The 22259-nt window shown below is 51.9% G+C and overlaps 1 protein-coding gene across 1 annotated transcript in view; it reads left to right on the top strand.

Moving 5' to 3' along the window:
• The window catches only part of UNC13A (unc-13 homolog A), a 50790-nt gene that overhangs the window by 4726 nt on the left and 23805 nt on the right, over positions 1-22259 (top strand). Inside the window, exons 4-21 of the mRNA XM_087816179.1 lie at positions 687-804; positions 2059-2182; positions 2745-2818; positions 3642-3696; positions 5557-5592; positions 8233-8440; positions 11413-11955; positions 12422-12530; positions 14191-14237; positions 16007-16085; positions 16234-16239; positions 16706-16777; positions 17046-17265; positions 17866-18093; positions 18925-19066; positions 19185-19354; positions 20386-20501; positions 21852-22015. Of these exons, the coding sequence (XP_087672305.1) occupies positions 687-804; positions 2059-2182; positions 2745-2818; positions 3642-3696; positions 5557-5592; positions 8233-8440; positions 11413-11955; positions 12422-12530; positions 14191-14237; positions 16007-16085; positions 16234-16239; positions 16706-16777; positions 17046-17265; positions 17866-18093; positions 18925-19066; positions 19185-19354; positions 20386-20501; positions 21852-22015 (2511 nt within the window). The remainder of the gene's footprint in view (positions 1-686; positions 805-2058; positions 2183-2744; positions 2819-3641; positions 3697-5556; positions 5593-8232; positions 8441-11412; positions 11956-12421; positions 12531-14190; positions 14238-16006; positions 16086-16233; positions 16240-16705; positions 16778-17045; positions 17266-17865; positions 18094-18924; positions 19067-19184; positions 19355-20385; positions 20502-21851; positions 22016-22259) is intronic.

The following is a 22259-nucleotide window of genomic DNA, read 5'->3' as shown; positions in this document are numbered from 1 at the left end:
TCTGGGGAAGGGATGTTTTGGCCCTACAATTCTTGGGGAGATGTAAATGGTTAGAGACAGGGTGGTCCCCAACTCCCAGAAAGCCAATTACTGAATGACTAGGTCACAGTCAACAGATATATTCAAGAACATTCCTTAAGATAAATCTTTGGCAAACTGACAAATTCAGTGAATTGGACATTCACCAAGGTTTCCCTCCAAATCTGCTTATGTCTAGAGTGGGGCCTGCAGGGAAAGTGCTCAGGTATAGGGTCATTCATATACTCAAGGGTGTCCCCATGCGATTGGATAGAGATGACACTGGGAAGGATGCAGGCACCCCAAATGCCCTTATCCTGGGATAATAAGGAGCCACAAAGGGTGTTTGGGCATCTTCCTCACTTAGCTAGCATTCTTGGGATCTGAGGGCTTGAGGAAGGACCAGGCAAGTTGGGGTGCAAGAGGTATGTGATATCTGTCCCAGCCCTTCCATCCCAGCTTGCAGACCCTGAGCATGTAACTTAGCCCTCTGGCCTCAGTTTCCCATCTGTAAAACAAGAACCACTGTGTTACCTTCCTGGCTAGGACTTACCCAGGCTTGGGTTTGAATTTCAGTTGGCCATATGTCCTAAGGTGAGTGAACTGACTTTTCTGAATCTCCATTCCCTCACTTCTGCCCCTTCCTGCCCCCTCCTCTCTCTCCACAGTGAGATTAACCGCCTAGATTTAGGGCTGACAGTGGAAGTGTGGAACAAGGGTCTCATCTGGGACACAATGGTGGGCACTGTGTGGATCCCCCTGCAGACCATCCGCCAGTCCAATGAAGTGAGTTGTGGGCTGAAGGTTGGGGAGGAGTGCCTGGGAGGGGCCCAGAGACCAGTGGCCTAAACGAGATGGACATTTACCTCCTGCCCTTGACAATGTTCATGTAGACATCTGGGGCTGCAGTGGCAGCTCCAAAGTCACCAGGGTCTAAACCCTTTCCATCATATTTGCTCTTTCTTTCCCTGTGCTTCCTCATGGCCCAGGATGGCTGCTGGAGTATCACCATTACATTTGCATTACCATTAGGGGAGGGAAAGGTGATGAAGGAGGGAGTTTGCCCTCCAAGTTAACAGTCAAACCTGGAGGTTTCTCTTGGTACTTCACTCACATCCCATTAGCCAGAACTTAGTCATATGGCCTCATCTAGCTGCAAGGGAGTCTGGGAAATGTAGTCTTCAGCTACATAGCCCTGGGCCCAGCTAAAAATGTATTCCTATGGAAGAGAAGGGAAGGGATATTGTGGGCAATTAGCACTTTGTGCAGGAGGAAGCCTACAACAGGCCTGAAGGTACTAGACAATAACCTTGGCCTCCTGGCCTTAAGTTTCTTCCTTTCCATTCCTGCCCCATTCTGAGCCCAGCAGCATCTTATTACCCCTGGGCCCTTTCCTGACCTACCTCCCCAACTCCCTTGGGAGGCTTTCTTGATGGCACCTGCTAACATAGTCCAGGCAAGTGAATCCAAAAGGAAGCCTTGAGGATGACCCAAAATTTCCTCAGTGACCCCCCCCCAATGGCTCATGCAGAGGACCCTGGACTACTAGTTTCACCCCTACCAGCCTCTCCCTGGGGCTGCAGAAAGCAAATTCCACAGGACATCATTCTCATTTGAGATGAAGAAACTGAGGTTCAGAGTGGACCCCACCTGCTGGAGGACTTATGTCCCTCAACCTAGGGGGACTGGTTTATTCACTTGAGGAGGGGTTTCCTTACTGGATTGTGAGAGCATTGGGACTTTTATATGAAGCTAAGGTCTGCGTAACTCCCATGAGGGATGAGGAGTGATTGTGTAATGCTAGGACTACCCCTGCTAACCCCACAGGGCCCTCTCTCTGGGTCCTTGACTCTGAGTTCCCTGGACCCACCATGTTGTCTGCAGTGGGTCTCAGTTTCCTCATTTGTAAAGTGGGGATGTGACCCTTGCTCTTGGGGCAGGAGGTGAGATGGGGTGAGCAAGACATCTCGTGTGAGCAGATACCTGATCCACCTTGCCTCAGTCAGGACCCTGACCCTTGTCATCCCCCACTCTATCCAGGAGGGCCCTGGAGAGTGGCTGACCCTGGACTCCCAGGTCATCATGGCAGACAGCGAAATCTGTGGCACCAAGGACCCCACTTTCCACCGCATCCTCCTTGACACCCGCTTCGAGCTGCCCTTAGGTGAGTGTCGGGGGCACAGGACCCTTGCCCAGTCCCAGGAGAATGGCCAGGCTTGGGTAAGTCCATACAACCCTCATTCTGAGGACAAGGCTTCCTCTCCCCAGAGGAGAGAGTTTTCTGGTTTTCAGCAAGTCAGTTGAGATGTGCACCTGCTGTTTACAGAGCACATTCTAGTTCCTACAGGTCACCAATGGGCAGTAAATGCTTCTTGACACATGGGACTCTAGTCTGAGCTCCCCTGACTGGTCCTTGGTGAGGCATTATGCTGCAGGGGTGAGCTGGGGTTAGAAGAGAGACAGAGAAACAGAGGCATGTAGAGATAAACAAAGGCAGAGACAAAGAGATACCTTTCCAGGAAGCAGCTTGGTTCTCCCGCTGTTGTTATGCAAGGATGCATCTTCTCTCCCATTCCCCAAGGCAGTGCTGGGGCAGGGAGGGATCAGGGGTATCACCCTATCCCCCACCCACCAGAGACCAGCCCAGTAGGCCTGCAGGATGCACTGGATGGATGCTGAGGGGCAGGAAGGGGCTTCCAGGCTCACAACCAGGGCTCCCCTTCCAGATATTCCTGAGGAGGAGGCACGCTACTGGGCCAAGAAACTGGAGCAGCTGAATGCCATGCGGGACCAGGATGAGGTGAGTATTGACACGGGGGCTTCTTTTCTTTTTGTGTCTGTGTCTCTTTGTCTCCCCAAGTCCTCTGCTCTCTGTCTCTGTTTCTCTCTGCTTGTCTTTCTCTATATCTGTGTCTCTAACTCTTTGTAACCTGACTAAATCAGTGACTCGTGCGGTCCAGTATCCAAGAAGGATGTCAGCCAGGAACATACAGTCTACTAACAACATAAGGGTGATGTCAGTTGACTCAAGTTCTGCATTTGCCAAATACTCTCAAGGACATACCGGGGCTCTGAAGCAGTTCTCACATCCCCTCTCTGCCCGACGCCTCTCAGTTCCTCAAGTCACACTTTTAGACTTTCTCCTCTCCCACCAAACTTAGCCCCTGCACCTCTGCTCTTCCAGGCCACCCACCCCTTCTCCTTCTCGGCTCTATATCCCCACAGTGCAAAGACTCAATGTGGCCCAGAAGACAGTCTTTAGAAGGTGAGGGCAGGGAAGAAATAGCAGGCAAGACTACAACACTCTTTAGTGAGAGGTGGAGAGCAAGGGGGCAGTACTCACATGTGAGCAATTGTTGTCCAGCTTCATTTCTCTCTGCCTGTCTGTCTCTCCCTCCTCTCTCTATCATCTCTGTTCTTTCCCTAATGTGTCTCTCCTTTCCCTCCCTATATCTGTTTCTCACTGTCTCTCTGTGCATCCTTGTCAGCATTTGTATTCTCCTCTAGAGGGAGGAGATTTGGGAGGCACGGGGGAGTCAGGATGGAACACAACAGAGGACCATCCTGGTCGCCTGACTTCTGGCCCCCTCTGAGATGAACCCTCTTTCCTTCCCTCCCCTCAGTATTCATTCCAAGATGAACAAGACAAGCCTCTCCCTGTCCCCAGCAACCAGTGTTGTAAGTACCTGTCAATTCCTTTCTTGGCATCCCTTCCCCACCACATGGCTGTTGTGTGTGTAACAAGTCAACTCCCCTCCAGAGATATGGGACGTCCAGAGTGGACAGTATCTGTTCACAGTGTGGTGGAAAGAAGAAGAGATCTGGGACTTGGGTTTGAGTCCTGCCTTGCTATGTGGCCACAGGCATGCCAGTGTCCCTCTCTGATCATTGGAGTCACCCTCTTTGAAACAGGGCATCTGACAGCCTTTCACTTTGAGGGGTCCCAGGACATCTCAAGGCTTAAAAAAACATTTTGCAGACTCTTTAATTCCATTAATCAAATCCTGGATGAGGACCTCTTTCATGGGGCCAACACAGGCCCCCATGCAGCCCAGTCAGAGGGTGCAGACTGTCACCAACAATCCTGCCCACACATGTACAATAGGTGCACGTACAATGGATAAAGGCTGTTTCATTTGCCCATTTTCTTAGATGAAGAAACTGAGGCCTAGGAGAAGAAGCAACTTGCCCAAGGTCACACACCTGGCAGGAGGCAAAGCTAGGATTTGAACCTAGGTCTGAAGGACTCTTTCCACTGCACTGCATCTATTAATGCTGCTGATGATAACCTTTCTCTGCCTACGGCCCTCCATCAAGGCTGGAGTTTTCAAGATTGTTTATGTTCCTTGGCCCTATGGACTCTCAGATGCACCCAGATCAGGTCTCCATGGGCCAAGGAGATGTCTTTTTCTTAAAAGTTCCTCCTGAGTCCTCTAGAATGGGGAGGAAGTGACAAATCATAGTCTCAGGGCAGACCCCAAACACGTAACAATTTGTCCCCACCCTGTACCTCAACCTCTTTCTCCTGCTCCATCTACTTCCTTATCCCCCTTTCCTCCTCTCTCACAGTCTCCCCTGTACCCATTTTCCAACCCCGCCCCCCCAGTATGCCCAGGATGGTGATGATGGAGCCTGGTGGGGGGAGGTGCTAGGGGACTGCCTTTGGGGGACCTTGTTCTGCCTTAACTTGGATATGTTACTGAGACAGCCCCTTGGCTTCCCTGCCTGAGGTGGGGGGAGTCATCACTTCCCAGAAGGATTTATAAGCCCCCTCCACCCATGAATGGAGTCATTGAGGATGGGGGGGCAGTCAAGGTGGAGGCAGGAGCAGATGACAAATAATACCTAGGCAGGTGGACTAAAGTGAAAGGCGGGTTCAATTTGGGATTAGAGACCCACCTCCTGCATTTACCTCCAAGTCCTCTTGGGAATATCTGATCACCCACATGTCATGGAGGAGTCAGCCAAGGCTCAGAGGAGCCAGGATTGTGGCCCAAGGCATTTTCCCACAATGCCAGGCGCTGGGAATGATGGGGAAAGATGCGGTTCTCTTCCTGGCCCTGAAGTTCAGAGGCTGTGCGACTTTAGGTTGCTCATCCCACCTCTCTGAACCCTGTTTCTTCGCCTGTACAATGAGCAGAATGATGAAAAAAACCCACCCAACAGGCGTGTTTCAAAATTTAGGATTTCCAGTTCAATAATTCTTCCCTTATGCACGAGATAGGGAGGGGAAGCAGTAGGGGTGCTGACCCCAGACCTCAGAGTTAAAAGGCCCTTTTCCTAAATGCTCCTGTTACTTCCTGGCTGAGCCTGTGGCCTCCTCAAAAAATGGAGATACCCAGCCTTCCTCCCAAGGTGGTGAGGGACGGCATGACAAATGGCAGTGATTAAAGTGATCCTTGGGGAAGATCCGGTTTAGGAGGCACCTGGGGTCCTGGGTGGGAGAAGGTGACAGAGAATGAAGAGGCGGGGGAGCCTCCCTCCTTGTGTCCCCCCCTACCTGCTCCCTTTTATTATTTCTGCCCCTTCTCTTTGTAGGCAACTGGAATTATTTTGGCTGGGGTGAACAGCAGAGTAAGTACTCAGCTTGATGTCCTGGGAGGCCACAGGGAGGTGGGCGCCTTGGCAGCTCTGAGGCCCCCACCCCTCCACGCAGGGAAGCGAGGAGCCTGTGCCAGCGCACTGGGGCCAGAGTACTGGCCAGACCCCTTTCGTGTCCTCTTGCCCCCTGACTATTAACATCTGTCTTGGGGGTCCTGCTCTGTCTGGTGGGGAGTGGGCCCTGCCCTTGGGGTGGAAGGATTCAGCTGGGAGGGGTGGTGTTTAGATGGGAGACTTGCCTGTCTCCAGCTGGGCTCTGTGACCCCATCCCCCCACTCCCCATGTATAACCTCATCTCCTCTCCTGTGACCCCTTCCTCTTTTCGTCTCCCTGTCTTCCTCCTCCACTGGAAATGTCACTCAGAGGGTGGTGGGTGGGGAAGAAAGAGGGTCTCAGAGAGAGCAGGAGGGCAGGGTTCCCCAGGCAGATAGCATTTCAGAAGCCTCAGCTCCAGGGCCCCCTCGCACACACCTTCCTCCAAGTTGCCCCCAGGGGAAGGAGTTGCCATCCCCCCACTTGGATGCCCATGTTGCTCCCTAAGGAAGAGCCCCCTTATCCCCGTGTCTTTACTCTTCCAAAGAAATCCAGTCCTTTAGTGTGAATATGAATCTTCATCCCTCTCTCTCCTCTACCAGCTGGGGGCTCCTCCGCCCCCAAGTGACCCCTGTTGGACAAGCTCCACTCCCCTCTCCCTCCAGGACCAGGGAAACTGCTTACACATACTTTGATCCAAAACACTTTGTCAAAAGCAAGTTGGTCAGAATCAGTTTGTTCAGAACAGGCACTAGGCAGACAAGAAGACTTGGTAACAGCCAGTTGGCCACAAACAAACAATATTATCAAAAACAAAGATTTTTTGGTTAAAACCAATTTGGCTAAAGCTGATAACTGCATGAAGAGCAGAGACCGTTGGACCAAAAGCAGATCCTTTTGTCAAGACACAAGTTTCTGAAAGTTGGAAATCGCATTTTGCTCAAAAACTATTTGGTAAAAAGTAGAGTCCGGGTAAAAACAAAAAGAATACAATCAAAAGCAATTTGCCCCTCAAAAACAGTCTGTCAAAAAAAAATTGGGGGAACACACACACCAGCCTCATGTGATTTGGTTGAAAACATCTTGGCTTGGCCAAGGACAGTTTGGTAAGAACACCAGTTTGGCCAAAGACCCAAATAATTGGGTAGACAGATTGTTGAGAGCTTTGAAGGGGATCGTCCAGGTTTCAGCTACCCCACTTCAGGCTTTTATAGGATCACAGTTTCACCCTGAAACCCACAAATCTAAGTCGTGGAAATTTGCATCTGCCTCTGTCTATAATCTCAGTGCTGACAGCTCGCAGTGCAGCAGAGGGTCGTCTGAGGACGGGGACAGGATTAAAAAGCTTGTAGGTCATAGTGGCCCGGGTCAAATGAGAGACCGGGAAAAACAGTTACCTTGGAAGGGCCAGCTTTGCTAGCTGAAAATGAATTAAGGTTTTTCTAAAGGCAAAATAACTTAGGGAATGAATAACCTTCTATGTGAAATATGAATTAATTAAATTTTTTTTTATCACATTTTAAAACTTGGACCTATTTGTCGTATATATGGAAACAGATACAATTAGCTGGAAAAGAATTAAAAAGTTAAAATAACAAAGAAAGAAAAATAGACAAACATCTGAGAAATGAGCAAAAATACTTAAAGGCATAAAAAGGGGCGAGCCACTCCCTTGGTGTTTAAAATCAGCAGTAAATTGACGGCATGGACCCCCCCAATCAGGGGGTTAATTTTTTTTTTTTTTTTTGCAGCCCATTTTCAACCCAAGTGTTATTTTCTAAATAAATAGAGTCTCTCCTGTCCCACAACAATCTAACATCCCTTGACACCGTTTTCTCTTTACTGAGAAAGTAAGTCTGTTTTCCTTTCACTAAGGAAAACAAACCAAATGAAATAAAACAATCTTTAATTCTTAGGTACTACTCAAAGTTTGGCAACTCCACCCTGTTCCATTTTAGTGATAGATTCTGGGTCAGTGGTGGTCTTGCCGACCTAAAGATCTAATGCTTTTTGAGGAACATGTCACCTTCTCAGGGTCCCTTCTTTGTTCCTGTGCATGTGAGTTTAGATCTGGGGTCTCCATTCTCAGATATGAAGAAATCTCTGAGGGTTAAAAGGCATTTGTACTCCACCTTGTCCTGATCTCCCTCCAATTCCTTTGAGTGTTTGCATGGCTCCTGTTCTGGGAAGCTCACTGCCTGATGGAAAAAAAAATTTGCTTTCAGAGAGCCTGGACTTCTGCAAAGTCCATTCTTACATTTGAGCTGAAGGACATCCTCCAATTTGCCACTGCCTTCACATTACAACACCTACCCTGGACCCCAGACTCTAGGTCCAGCATGACTCACATAAAGCAGCAAGGTTTTCACCTCCCTTATTCTAAAGCATGTACCTCTATTTACATGACCCAGTATCCTTCATCCATTCTGGGAATGATTACTCTTCTTGGGTTAGCAGCCAGTGAAGATCCCCTAAGTCTGAGATACTGCTTTGGCCCCATTGTGTTCTCTCTTTCTCTGCCTCTCTCTCTCCCCCTCCCTTCCCTCCTCACTCTCTCCCCTCACCTCCTCTCTCTTTCAGATGATGACCCTGACAGTGCGGTGGATGACCGTGACAGTGACTATCGCAGCGAGACAAGCAACAGTATCCCGCCACCCTATTATACTACTTCCCAGCCCAATGCTTCTGTCCACCAGTATTCTGTTCGCCCGCCACCCCTGGGTTCCCGGGAATCCTACAGTGACTCCATGCACAGTTATGAGGAGTTCTCCGAGCCGCAGGCCCTCAGGTAGCCACCGCGGAGCTGAGGTCCGTGTATGTGTGTGTGTGTGTGTGTGTGCGTGTTTGTGCGTGTCCAGCCCCGTCTCCTGGAGTGAAGAGAGGACTAGAAGGCTGGAGGGGGCTGGAGGTGGAGGTAAGTGGGTCTAGAAAAGCAGCATTCGCGCTTTCTTGTAGGCAGTAGAGCCCTTGCTTTACCTGAAATTTTGCAAGAGAATTCCACAAGATTGATAAAAGTAGGTCTGCTTTGGCTGAAGAAAGAGGAAAGTCCAGCAGCCCCTGAGAGGTCCCCCTGAAATATGGGGGCTCCTTGCACTCTTTTATTTTTATTTTTTAAAGTAAACATTTTTTATAAAATATGTTTTTGTTGATTTTAGAGAGAGAGGAAGGGAGAGGGAGAGAAACGTCGATGTGAGAGTGAAGCCTCATCGGCTGCCTCCTGCAGTGGGGACCCAAGCCCACAACCCGGCACGTGCCCTGATGGGGAATCGAACTGGCGGCCTTTTGGTGCATGGGACAACGCTCAACCAGCCGAGCCACACCGGCAGGGCTCCTTGAACCTCTTTTCATTATTATTATTATTGCTATTATTATTTTACCCTTGCCGAGGATACTTTCCCATTGCTTGCCAGAGAGGGTGGAAGGGAGGGAGAAACATCGATACGAGAGAGACACGTCGATGGGCTGCCTCCCGCATGCGCCCGGCCGGGCCGGGCCTGAGCCTGCAGCTGACGTACATGCCCTTGGCGGGAACCAAAGCCGCAACTCTTCGCCCGCAGACCGACGCTCCAACCACTGAGCCAACCACCCAGGGTTCCTTGCTCTCCTTTAAAAAGCCACCGGTGCCCTAGCCAGTTTGCTCAGTGGTTAGACCCCACAAACTGAAGGGTCCCAGGTTCAATTCTGGCCAAGGATACCTCAGTTGCAGGCTCGGTCCCTGACCCCGGTCAGAGCGCATGGGGGAGGCAACCAATTGATGTGTCTCTCTCACATCAATGTGTCTCTCTCTCTCTCTCTCTCCCCCACTCTCTCTGAAAAGCAATGGAAAAAATATCCTCAGGTGAGGATTAACAAAAAAAAAGCTGCCTGGCCGCATGGCTCAGTAGTGAGCATCGACCCATGAACTAGGAGGTCACAGTTTGATTCCCGGTCAGGGCACATGCCCAGATTGCGGGCTCGATCCCCAGCAGGGGCCATGCAGAAGGCAGCCGGTCAATGACTCTCATCATTGATGTTTCTATCTCTCTCTCCTCCCTTCCTCTCTCCGAAATCAATAAAAATATATATTTAAAAAGAAAAAAAACAGCCACTGGTCCCCATGTACTCTAACTGGGTGGAGGTGGGGTGGGTGCAGGAAGAGATGACTAGTGATGTTGGGCAAGCAGCTAGCTGGTGGGCCCTGCCGTCCTGGTGGTCCCTGGCCCTGTCTTCCTGGCCAGCAAGCATGGGCACAGTGACTTGGAAGCTGCCCCTATTCTGTCCAGCCATCGTCACCACTCCTTTGAAAGTAGGCTGTCCCTAGACCTGTCTAATAGGTGGGTCCCTGGCCCAAGTGGGTCATACCACTGCCTGGTGCAGCGTGCTGGTCCCTGAACCTGGGAGGTTGGAACTTGAGCCTGCTCTTTGGCCTGACCACCCCAGTCCTGGTTCCCAAACAGGACAGTAACAAACATGATATTAAACAGGTTGAATATTTGTTAAGCACTTAGATAAACAGAAAACACGTCTATCCTTGCCGAAAGTTCTACTGGACAATATGAACTGTACAGAATTTGGGTAAAACGTAATTCGAAGGAAAACTTCATAAATGCCTACTCAAACTTTAGCACTGACCAATACAATTTTTTTGCAAGTATTTGAACAACTATTATTTTGAATTTGTTATACTTTATATATACCATAGAAAGCTTGGATAGTTTATAGATGAAATATTTTGGAAGGAACTTTTTAAACGCTGAGCATCTACTCTAGCCTCTATTTTTTAGCTCCAAGGAAATGAAATAACATATTCAAGGTAAAACATTTAGTGGCAGAAGTGGGATGAGACTCAAGGAAGGAAGGTGTTCCTGGCAGAGGACACAGCAAGTGCAAAGGCCTGGAAGTGGGCACAAGTTTAGAGTGTTGGAGGAATGGCAAGAAGGCCAATGTGACTAGAGCAGGGGGAGAAAAGTGGGGACAGAGAGGGAGACGAGGGTGGGAAGGTTGGAGGGTTTGGGCCACATGCGGGGTGCAGGGCAGAGCATGGGTTTTATTCCAAGGGTGCTAAGGAGCCTGGTAGGGTTAGGAACAGAGGAGGTATGTGATTGGGTTTATGATTCAAAGAAGCCCCTCTGGGGTTTCCAAGGGAAGTGGGGGCTGTTGGGGATGGGGGTGGATGTTGGGGCAGCATCTTATGGAGATGGCAGAGCCTGGACCAGGGTGGACCCCGAGGTGCAGAGAAGTGCATGCATTTTACATGTGTTTGGGAGGTGGAGCCAAGGGGACCCGTGGCAGGGCTGGCTGTGAGTGGAGGTTGAGGCAAGAAGTGGAGATAGAAGAGCCTGGCCCTTGGTGAATGAAGGGGCTCGGGGGTGGAAGGACCAAGTTGAGGTGGGAGACATTAAGAGCCAGGTACAACCATGTTCAAGTCTCAGGAGCCCTAGGTCTCCAAGGGGGCTGTAGTGAGGACACTGACTCAGGGTCCCCAGCATGTGGGTGGAGCACTTGCAGCTTCCACAGGGCATGGACAGGAGTGGCACACAGTAAGGCATCAATGATCACTAATATCATCGACCTGGCCTATTTCCTGTCCACCAGACCACAAATGCCACACGAGAGGGGTTTTTGTCTCTTGTTCTTGGCTGTGTTTCTCTGGCACCTACAGCAGAGCCCGGTGCACAGTAGGTGTTCAAGCAATGCTGAGTGAATGACTGGTGTTGGGCTTGTGTTACTGGGACTGGTGGGGCTCTGTGCCTGGTCCCTGAGCCCCTCCTGTCCCCTCAGCCCCACAGGTAGCTACGCCTCCTCAGGGGAGCTGAGCCAGGGAAGCTCACAGCTGAGCGAGGACTTCGACCCAGATGAGCAGAGCCTGCAGGGGTCTGAGATCGAAGATGAGCGGGACCGGGACTCCTACCACTCCTGCCACAGCTCAGTCAGCTACCACAAGGACTCGCCACGCTGGGACCAAGATGAGGATGAGCTGGACGAGGAGCTGGATGAAGAGCTGGATGAGGACCTGGAGGACTTCCTGGAAGAGGAGGAGGAGGAGGAGGAACTTCCTGAGGATGAAGAGGAACTGGAAGAGGAAGAGGAGGTGCCTGATGACATCCGTGGTTATGCTGAGCACCAGGAGGTGGCCGTGGCTGAGCCCAAGGACTTCAAGCGCATCGGTCTTCTGCCGGCCGCCCCCGAGAAGGAGGACAAGGCCGCGACCGTGCCTGCCGAAGCCCCCTCTGTGGCCAAGGTGGCCCCCGAGCCAGCCGTGCCTGAGGAAGTGCCCGCAGCTGAGCGGGCACCCGAGGAAGAGCCCCCCAAAGCTGAGGAGAGGTAATGGAAGGGGGCTGAAGGGCTGTCACAAGGTCACCATGGTCCGGGGTCAGTGGTGTCATGATGGAGTGAACTTAAATGTGGGGAATTTGGAGGGGGAGTTGTCACAGGGTCATGTGGTCAGAGGGGGTTCAGTGGGGTCAGAGGGGGTGAAGCTGAGTCACAAAGTAGTCTTAGGGGCTCTGGGGCTGGACGGCTTGTGGGGCTTGGGAAGTCACAAACGCACTGGCAGGGCCCTGGGTAAATAGGATTACGAAGGGTCAGAGGGCCAGGAGGATGGGATGGGAGCCAGGGGGCCCAGAGGCATCAGAGCGGCCATGGGCATGTGGGAAGGGGACGGAGCACTGAGACGGGTCAGAAGGGGGCACAGGTGGGTCACAGTGTCTCTGAAGGGTCAGGCATCACTCAGAGGGTGGAGGGTGGAGGGAGAGCTGGCCTTGGAGCCTCAGGATGCCCCTCACCCCAGTTTCAGGCCGCAAGAAGATGAGGAAGGCCAGGAAGGTCAAGACTCCATGTCCAGGGCCAAGGCCAACTGGCTGCGAGCCTTCAACAAAGTGCGGCTGCAGCTGCAGGAGGTGAGTGAGAGCCCTGCCCAGCTTACACCCACGCCCAAGCCCTCCCCATGACCATGCCCGGACTGGCCATGCCCACTCCCCACTCCTCTAATGCCCCCACCACCCCGGTCCTTTTCCTGGCCCCACCCACACCAGCCCATGCCATGCCCCATGGGCAGCTTGGCCATGCCCACTTCCCCACTCCATCCACCAGGCCTATGCCTCTGTACATCCTGGTCCTTCTGTGGCTCCGCCCACACCAACTTGGCCCTGCTTCTTCTGGCCTTGCCCTGACTCCACCATTCCTGGCCTTACTCACACCTGCCTGGTATTTCTAAGCAGGGAAGGAGTGGTGAGCTGAAACCTGGAGCTAGGTCATGGGTCATGGCCATGTCAGGGGTCAAGCTCATGGATAGGGATAGAGGTTAGGAATAGGGGTAGAGATCAGGATTAAGGCAGTGGTCAGAGGTCAGGGTTAGAATTGGTATTGGGGAAGACATCAGTGCTCGGATCATGCTGGGTATCAGTGTCAGAGTTGGGGAAAGGTCTGAGGTCGGGTCAGTATTGGAGAAGGAATTGAGTGGAAGATACAATTAGCGTCAGGGTCAAGGTGATGACTGTTCAGATGGGCCACAGGATTGAGACCATGTACTTAGTCCTTCAGTCATTCAGCCCGCTCTCGGCTAGACACAGAGCAGTGTTACGATCCAGGGGGACCTTACAAATTTGGGTGAGGCTGGCAAGAGGAGATCCAGTCACATTCCCAAAGTCTTCAAGCACCCAATATCAGAGCCACAGGAAATTTCAAATCAAATTTCTTACCAGTTTAAAAAAATAATTTTATTTTGTGACTAAATGATATATTCACATGGTTCCAAATTCAAAAGATAGAAAAGAATTATACAGTGAAGTCTATTGAATAACTTTCACTACATCCACAGATTAATTGAAAAAACAGCAGCTACTGCCCTTGTAATGGAACTAGTGGTATGACAAGAAAAATAAACTTGTGCAGGCTCTCTGGGTTTTATAGATGGGACATAAAACAAATCCAAGGCAATCAGAAAAATTCCCTGGAGGAGATGACACTTAAAGTAGTCAAGATACTTTAATAATATCTCAGAAGAAAGTGTTTCCCAGCCCCCCTCCAACCACGTCACCTTTAGTTGTGTGGGGAGTGGGGGATGTAGACCCTGGGTCTATACTGAGACCTAAATGTTAAATGGACGCTGGTTGGGTTCAGAAGGTGGGAGGGCATACAAACAGGTGGCATAGCTTGGGCAAAGGCCCTGGGGCACAAAAGCACACAAGCAGGTGAAGCTGCAGGGAGTTTAAGGAATGACAGATTCTTATGAGTGTCTGAACCAGCCCCTGAGAATCCCAGGAGACTACAGAAGTATAAGCTCTTATTGGAATGGTGCTAACACATCCCCAGGTTTGACAGACGAGGAGACTAGCACCCGCTAAGGTTGATGGCAGAGGGAGCTCCTCTCTCTCCATGTTACAAATGGAAAAGCTGAGGCCCAGAGAAACACAGTAAGGTCCCAAAGGACACACAGTGAGGACTGGGACCCAGGTTTCCTGACTCCCAGCCCAAAGGGGAGACAGAAGTTGGTGTGGAGCCTGCCTTTCCTCGGGGAGGGGCAGCCACACTGACCACATTTGTCTGTCTGCCCCACAGGCCCGGGGAGAAGGAGAGATGTCCAAATCCCTATGGTTCAAAGGCGGGTGAGTAATGGAGCTTTGGGGGTGGGAGGAAGTTTTGAACCCAGGGCTTGAGTCTGGTTTGCACCATAGCCTCAGTGCAGCAAGGGCAGGGAGAAGTTCCATTTAGATAGGGCATAGATAGGACATAGAACCACTATCATAAGGCACTCAGGAGCCAAAGATAGTAACATGTTGAACCCTTCCAACAAACCCATAGTAGGGGCCACTACTCTGTTTTACAGATGGGGAAACTGAGTCCAGAGAGGTACATGCCTTGCCTTGCCCAAGCCACTCACATAATGCAAAAGTGCTTCCCCCTATGTGAGATAAGGGAGAAACCCATTTTCCCACAGTGCCCATCTGTAACCGTGGAGTGATTTTTTTGCTTTGATTCTGCTTTTAAATCCCAGATTATTGCTTCAGCTGCTGGCAGTTTCATTAACAATAGCCATTTGGTCTTAAATGGAGCACTTTGTCACATCTAACTTCTTAAGTTACTGATTTTCAGGGGTGTTTTTTTCAGCCTTTGGATGGTGAGGTTAGAGGATGCAAAAGATATTTTTAAATTACACCTAAGTTTTAAAATAGCAGCAGGAGAGTGACCTCCTTTGCAAACAGAGACAGGAGCTGTGATTCCCAGATGAGCAGGGGTGCCCCGGAAGCAGGGACTGAGGTGGGGGTTCCTGTGTGTGTGACTGATAGACGAAGCTCTCTCTGGAGACACCGGTGTGGCAGGCAGGATCCGGCCTGGGAAGCAGCTTGAACCGAGATGTGGTTCAGGAGTCGCCAGGCCTCCACCTGATTCTGCAGGGGGTGCTCGAGCATGAATTGCATCCCAGAGCTTGTCCAAGAGTCATTGGCTGCCAGACATCTCTCACATTGGCCAGTCATTGGCCAGTGAGAACCTTCTGGAGAGGAGACACAGCTGAACCTTCTCAGGGATGAGTACACATCTCAGTAAAGAGAATTCAACAGGCCACTATGGCGTCTGCCACGGTGCTCATTCAATCTTCCAGCTACGGCAAAACCGCCAAGAGAAAGAACACAATTTCCAGTTTCCTCATTCCCACGGGAGTTGAAATCATCCCTTCCAGGACAGATTTTCAATAAACACGCATATATATTTCCAATTTTGAGCATAAAGAAAGATTTCATTGGTATCTTTATATATTATTTAGGTTTGCCTTAATTCAAATTTTCATTAAACATGGGCACCCGCATCATCTTCCCCCCTCCCAGACGAGGAAGCTGAGGCCCAGTGTCTTCATTTCCTGGGGCTGCTGTGACAAACGGGGGGCTTAAAACAACAGAAATTGATTCTCTCACAGTTCTGGAGGCAAGAAGTCCAAAATCAAGGTGTGGGCAGGGCCACGCTCCCTTGACACCTGTAGGGGAGAATTTCTTCCTTGCCTTTCTAGCTTCTGGTAGTTGTCGGCAACCCTTAGTATTCCTTGGTTTGTAAATGTGTTACTCCAATCTGCCTCCATTGCCACACCACTGTCTTCTGCTTGTGTGTTTCTCTTATAAAAACACCAGTCATGTTGGATTGGGGCCCACTCTACTCTAGTATGGCCTCATCTTAACTAATTACCTCTGCAATAACCCTATTTCCAAATAGGTCACATTTTGAAGTCCTGGGGTTGAGAATTTGAATGTACCTTTGGGAGGCGGACACAATTAAATTCTTAATACCTTGGGAAATCACATGTCCCACCCCAGCCTCAGGCGATGTCTGTTGGAGGAAGGGGGACTTCCCTGGGCCCTTGACGTCCTTATGTGGTGTCTTGCAGCCCAGGGGGTGGTCTCATCATCATCGACAGCATGCCTGACATCCGCAAAAGGAAGCCCATCCCACTCGTGAGTGACCTGGTGAGTGCCTGTGGCCCCCCCCCCCCCCCCCCCCCAGTGCTCAACCTGTGCAACTGCCCATGACAGACCTAGGGCTGGGGGCTGACAAGGGCTTCTCTGGGACTAACGTAATTTAATTTCTGCCCTATGTGCTGCATGGACACTTCAGGCCATGGTGAGTGAGTGATGGTGACCTGGGCCCTGAGTCTCCGTCCCAGACCCTTCCACTGGGATCTTCCGAATGGCCCCAACCCATGGGTACTGAGGAGGAAACCTTGCGGTGTCCTATGGTTCACGGGTGGGGAAGAGAGCAGGTGACTCCCCGCCTTGGTTCATGGTGTGGCTGGTGGTTTTGCTCTGTGGCTGGTGACCATGGCCAAGTCTGGCTCATGGTGGTAGGGTATGGGTGAGTCAGGGGTGCGGGGCTGCTCACCTTTCAGGGTCCCTTCTAAACCGGAACCTCTGTCACTTTCCAATTCTTTGCTGGTTCTGTTCCTGCTGCTGTGACCTGTCTTATTTGTCGTGACTGTGGCTTGACTCTGGCTGGTGGTCCCAAACCATGGCTGTGGATTCTGCTCTCGGTGACAATCCCATGGGTGTCAATCAACCCCATGATTCCCTTGATGTCTTCCCCGCCCCAGTCCCTGGTCCAGTCCAGAAAAGCGGGCATCACATCGGCCTTGGCCTCCAGCACTTTGAACAACGAGGAGCTGGTGCGTGGGGTTGTAAGGTGGGCTGAGCTGGGGGCTTCTGGAGGAAGAGTGAAAGGTGTGGCAGAGACAGACATTCTCCACTCTCCAGGGGTAGATAGCTCGCCAGGGGGTTAGCACCCTGTGTGCACAGGAACCTGTGAATCCCGACCGCGTGGGGGCGACGGAGGGACTGAGGTAGACCAGGCTTTGCGCAGGGTGAGGGCAGGGCAGGACAGGGCCCCCAGGTGAGGGCCCTGCGCCCCATGCCGCACCCCCTCCCTCCCCGCAGAAAAACCACGTTTACAAGAAGACCCTGCAAGCCTTAATCTACCCCATCTCGTGCACGACGCCGCACAACTTCGAGGTGTGGACGGCCACCACGCCCACCTACTGCTACGAGTGCGAAGGGCTGCTGTGGGGCATCGCGCGCCAGGGCATGCGCTGCACCGAGTGCGGCGTCAAGTGCCACGAGAAGTGCCAGGACCTGCTCAACGCCGACTGCCTGCAGCGTGAGCGCGGGGCGGGCGCGGGGCGGGCGCGGGCGGGGAAGGGTGGGGCTGCGAGGGGGGGCGGGGCTCCGCGGGGAGGGGCAAGAACCGGCGGGACTGCGAGGTGCGAGAGGCTTGCGGAGAGGGGAGAGGCGCCGAGCTGTGGGCGGGGTGCTGGGGCGGGACTCCTTTAGCGGGGAGCCTGGGGGTGAGAGGAGCGGAAAGAAGGTGTGAGAGTCGAAGAAGGCTAGGGCGGGGCTCAGGGACCGGCTTAACTGCCAGGGACGGGGTTAAGGAGAGGCACCCATTCCCCTGCAGAAAACCAGGTTAGAGTTAGCTCAGCGCAGGGAGGGTGCTCAGAGTGGGGGAGAGGTATCAGGGAAGGGGCCGGGTCTTGGAGGGGGCCGGGGATTCAGAGGGGGTGGGTTCTGGAGGGTATAAAGCCTGGCGGAAGCGGGTATTAAGGGAACAAGTAGGAAGTGTAGCTTTTGGGGTGATGGACATGCCCCCCCTCCCCACGGCTTGAAGTGCCCGCAGCAGCGGCTGAGGGAGCTCTGGAGGTGGGGTGCCGGCTCGGGTGAGGCGTGCCCCCGGGACGGTGCCGGCTGCCCGCTTCCGCAGGGGCGGCGGAGAAGAGCTCCAAGCACGGGGCTGAGGACCGCACGCAGAACATCATCATGGTGCTCAAGGATCGCATGAAGATCCGGGAGCGCAACAAACCCGAGATCTTCGAGCTCATCCAGGAGATCTTCGCGGTGACCAAGACCGCGCACACGCAGCAGATGAAGGCGGTCAAGCAGAGCGTGCTGGACGGCACGTCCAAGTGGTCGGCGAAGATCAGCATCACTGGTGAGACCATCGGGTGGCCTCTGGTCCCTTCCTCCCAGCCCTCTGTGCTCCCTCCCAGGCCCCTCCCTTCCCTTTGCTGCGCCGACTGGAGCATGTCTTTCCCAAGTCCACGGGCAAGTGCATTTGTGCCCACAGGTGGACATGTATGCCTCCCAGCGTATGTGCATGACACTCTATCTGGGTGCATCTTGATAAGTGCCCCCAGAATCAGATCCCAGCAAGAGGAGTTGAGGGCACATTATTTATCTGGGAGATGATCCCAGGAAGCCCTGTGGGAGTTTGGAAGCGAAACTGGAAGAGAAGGAGCTCTGCAGGAGGTGCTAGCAGCAGGCAATGCTCTGACACCCGGGACCACTGGGGGAGAGTATTGAGCCCCCACTGCAGTTTGGTCCTACCCTAGGGGCATGGCCAAATCTCGTTTGGATTTCCCAGGAGATAGACCCCAAGATAATTTCAGGGCACATGGGTGTCCAGGAGGTAGTCCCAGGAAGCCCTGCTGGGAGCAGGGAGGGAAGGTGCCCTGCAGGTGGGCACCAATGAGCAGGTGGTTTTGTAAATCAATGGAGGTTCAGTCCCACTGGGGAACTTCAGGGGCACAGTGTAGAGAACACACCTGAGAATATTGTGACCCTGGGGCACCTTCCTACCCTTCATTGACTGAGAGTTCCCTGGGTGTTAATTCTCTAGCAAGATCAGCATGTCCTCAGGCTCCGGTGGCCAGGTCACATCACAGGCATCCCCAGCAAGCACCCTGGAGTCCTTGGCAGTGACTGTTTTCAACATACCACCTTCCTTGAGCCCACATTTATATCTGTCCTATGTGTCTTCCAGTGGTCTGTGCCCAGGGCTTGCAGGCAAAGGACAAGACAGGATCCAGTGACCCCTACGTCACTGTCCAGGTCGGGAAGACCAAGAAACGGACGAAGACCATCTATGGGAACCTGAACCCTGTGTGGGAAGAGAACTTTCATTTGTAAGTACCTGGCTGGGCCCCCGTATCCCATGCAGAGCTCCCTCCTGGGGCAGCCAGAGGGGCCTCCAACACTAGCCCAAGCCAGCTGCCTGACCCTTGCTCCCCCCTCCCCCTGCAGTGAATGTCACAACTCCTCAGATCGAATCAAGGTGCGAGTCTGGGACGAAGATGACGATATCAAATCCCGCGTGAAACAACGGTTCAAGAGGGAGTCCGATGACTTCCTGGGGCAGACAATCATCGAGGTGCGGACGCTCAGTGGCGAGATGGACGTGTGGTACAACCTGGGTGAGCAAGGGGGGGCCTGCAGGGGCAGGGAGGGGGCCCCAGGAGCCAGCCAAACTGGGGAACCCAATTGGAGGGGAGAGACACAGTGTCAGGAGGGAGTCAGTCCAGGAGCCCAATCTGATGGAGGTGGCAGGATCTGTGGGCCCCAATCTGGTGAAGGAGGCAGAGTCTGTGATCCCAATCTGATGGCGGCAGGAAGCACCCCAGCTGAGAGGATGAACAGGACCTAGGAAATTTTTAGTTTGGTTTGAGAGGGTGAGGGAGAGACAGAATCTCTGTATTCCAGTCTCATGGTGGACACAGGAAATAAGACCTGGGGATCCTAGTCTGAGGAGAGAGGCACAGACCCAAGAATCCAACCTTGGAAGGAAGATTGAATTTGAAGAATCCAATCTAAGAGAGGAGGTATAGTCTGGGCATCCTAATCTGAGAAGTGAGCTACAGACCCAAGCACCCTGTCTAAGAAGCTGAGTAGAATCTGTGAGCCCAATCTGATGGGGGACGCAGAGTCTGTGAGCTCAGTCTGAAGATGTAGGAAGAACCCAGTCTGAAAGGGTTGAGCAGTCTAGGAACTTAGTTGGTTGGAAGAAATCTAGATATCCCATTTGGATGGGGGAGGCAGGAAGCAAGACTTTGGGATCCTAATCTGAGGAGAGAGGCACAGACCCAAGAACCCTTTGTAACAAGGTGAGTAGACTCTATGGAGCTTGATCTGATTGGGGAGGCAGGGCCTGGGAGCTCAATCTGGGACAGAAGCAGTGCTTAGGACTCCTAGTTTAAAAAGGGAGATGGATACCCAGGAATTTAATCTGAGTGAGGAAGCAATGTCTGGGATCCTAATTTGAAGGGAGAGACAGGGCCTAAGGAATTCTAGTCTAATGGGAGAGACACAAGTCTAGGGAGTCAATCTGAGGAGAAACACCCAGGCCTTAATTTCAGGGAGCCTGAGAGGGCAACAGTTATGCATACATTCAAATAGCCAAGGGCTTGATTGGGAAGTTCTGACACTGCCATCTCTTTCTGCCCTGCAGACAAGCGGACTGACAAATCTGCTGTCTCGGGTGCCATCCGACTACATATCAGTGTGGAGATTAAAGGGGAAGAGAAGGTGGCCCCCTACCATGTCCAGTACACCTGTCTGCATGAGGTGAGGCCCGCTGCTCCACCCTGCCTTCAAAGCTCACCATGATCTTCCACATTACCTCCACTCACCATTTCTGCCTGCCCCAGCTCTTCCTTCCTCTTTTTAGCCACACCATCCACACTCCCCTGGGCCTCTGAAGCTGTCCCTTATGCCATTCTCTCAGCCTGGAAAATTCCTCCCCATCCATCAAGGCCCAGCTTCAGGGTTCCCTTCTCTAGGAAGCCTTTTCTGACCTCCAGGCAGACTCTCACTACCCAGCTCCAGGTCCTCCTTCTGTCCCATCCCTGAACACTCAAGGTTGGGCTGTTTGTGTCTCAGTCTATCTCTTCTAACTGCCTGGGGGCTCCCAGAGAGAACACATTTGTTGCATGAATAAATGATTAAATAGATGAATGAGTGATGAGTGGATGAAAGAATAGATGGACGATGGAGGGATGAGCGGATGGATGAGTGGTTGAACTATTGGAAGTACAGATGAATGGATGGGTGAATTTGGGGGTAGTTGGATAGATGGATGGACAAACAGATGATGGATGGATGAATGGACAAGTGGGTGGATGTATAAATTGTTGGAGGATACATGGTTGAATGGGTAGATGGATGAATTATTGAAGGGACAGATTAAGTTGTAAGTTGTAGATAGAATAGATGGATATGTGGTTGAATTACTAGAAGGAAGAATAGAACTTGGAGATAGTTTGAGAGGGGAATAGGTGAACAGATAGATGGGTAAATGAATGGAAGGAAGGATGAGTGGGTGGACAAATAGATGGGTGGGTGGATGGATGTATCATTTAACTATTGAAAGCATAGAGGTGTAATGGTTGAATATTGGAATAGTTAGAGAGGTGGATGGGGGAATAGCTGCATCAACCGATGGATGATGGATGGATGGATTGATGGTTGACTGGGTAGAAGGATGAATTTTTGGATGGACTGATTATGTTGTGGATAAAAGTATGGGATAGGTGGGTGTGTGGTTGAATTTTTAAAAGGGTGAATTAGTGGATGGGTGGTGAATTTTGGGATAATTAAGTGGATAGGTGGGTGGGTGAGTGGATAGATGGACAGGTAGACAGATGGGTGGGTGGATATATAGGTGGATGGAGGGAGGGAGGGAGGGAGGGAGGGAGGGAGGGAGGGAGGGAGGGAGGGATGGATGGATGGATGGATGGATGGATGAACTGTTAGAAGAATGGATGAGAGATAAGTGAAATTTTGGGTAGCTGGATGGGTGAAAGAGTCTATAAGTGAATTAATGAATAAACAAGTGGACAGATAATGTAAGATGCCCTACTCCTGACCCCTTGCGCCCCCTTGCACTCTCTGACTGCTTCTCCCTTGTTTTGGCAGAATCTGTTCCACTTTGTGACTGATGTGCAGAACAATGGGGTTGTGAAGATCCCAGATGCCAAGGGTGACGATGCCTGGAAGGTTTACTATGATGAGACAGCCCAGGAGATTGTGGATGAATTTGCCATGCGCTACGGTGTCGAGTCCATCTACCAAGCCATGACGTGAGGCTGTAGGCTGGGGTGGACATCAGGGTGAGGTGCAAGAAACTAGGGAAGGGGGTCACCAAGTGGATACTGGTAGATCTGGGATGGAAGGGGTTCACAGAAAAAGGAGTCAGAGAGGAAGTGGTATGGTAGGCATTATATAATTCCCCTGGAGATTAAGACCGTGCCAGTGCTGGGGGCCACAGTGACAGGGATGAGAGCTGGAGTTAGGGGCAGACATGGGCAACTCAGAGAGGAGACA

The sequence above is a fragment of the Miniopterus natalensis genome, chromosome 4 (assembly GCF_054644295.1).
Source record: "Miniopterus natalensis isolate mMinNat1 chromosome 4, mMinNat1.hap1, whole genome shotgun sequence".
In the NCBI taxonomy this organism is placed as follows: domain Eukaryota; kingdom Metazoa; phylum Chordata; class Mammalia; order Chiroptera; family Miniopteridae; genus Miniopterus; species Miniopterus natalensis.
Note: the sequence above shows the minus strand (reverse complement) of the source record. Positions and strands in the feature narration are given on the sequence as shown.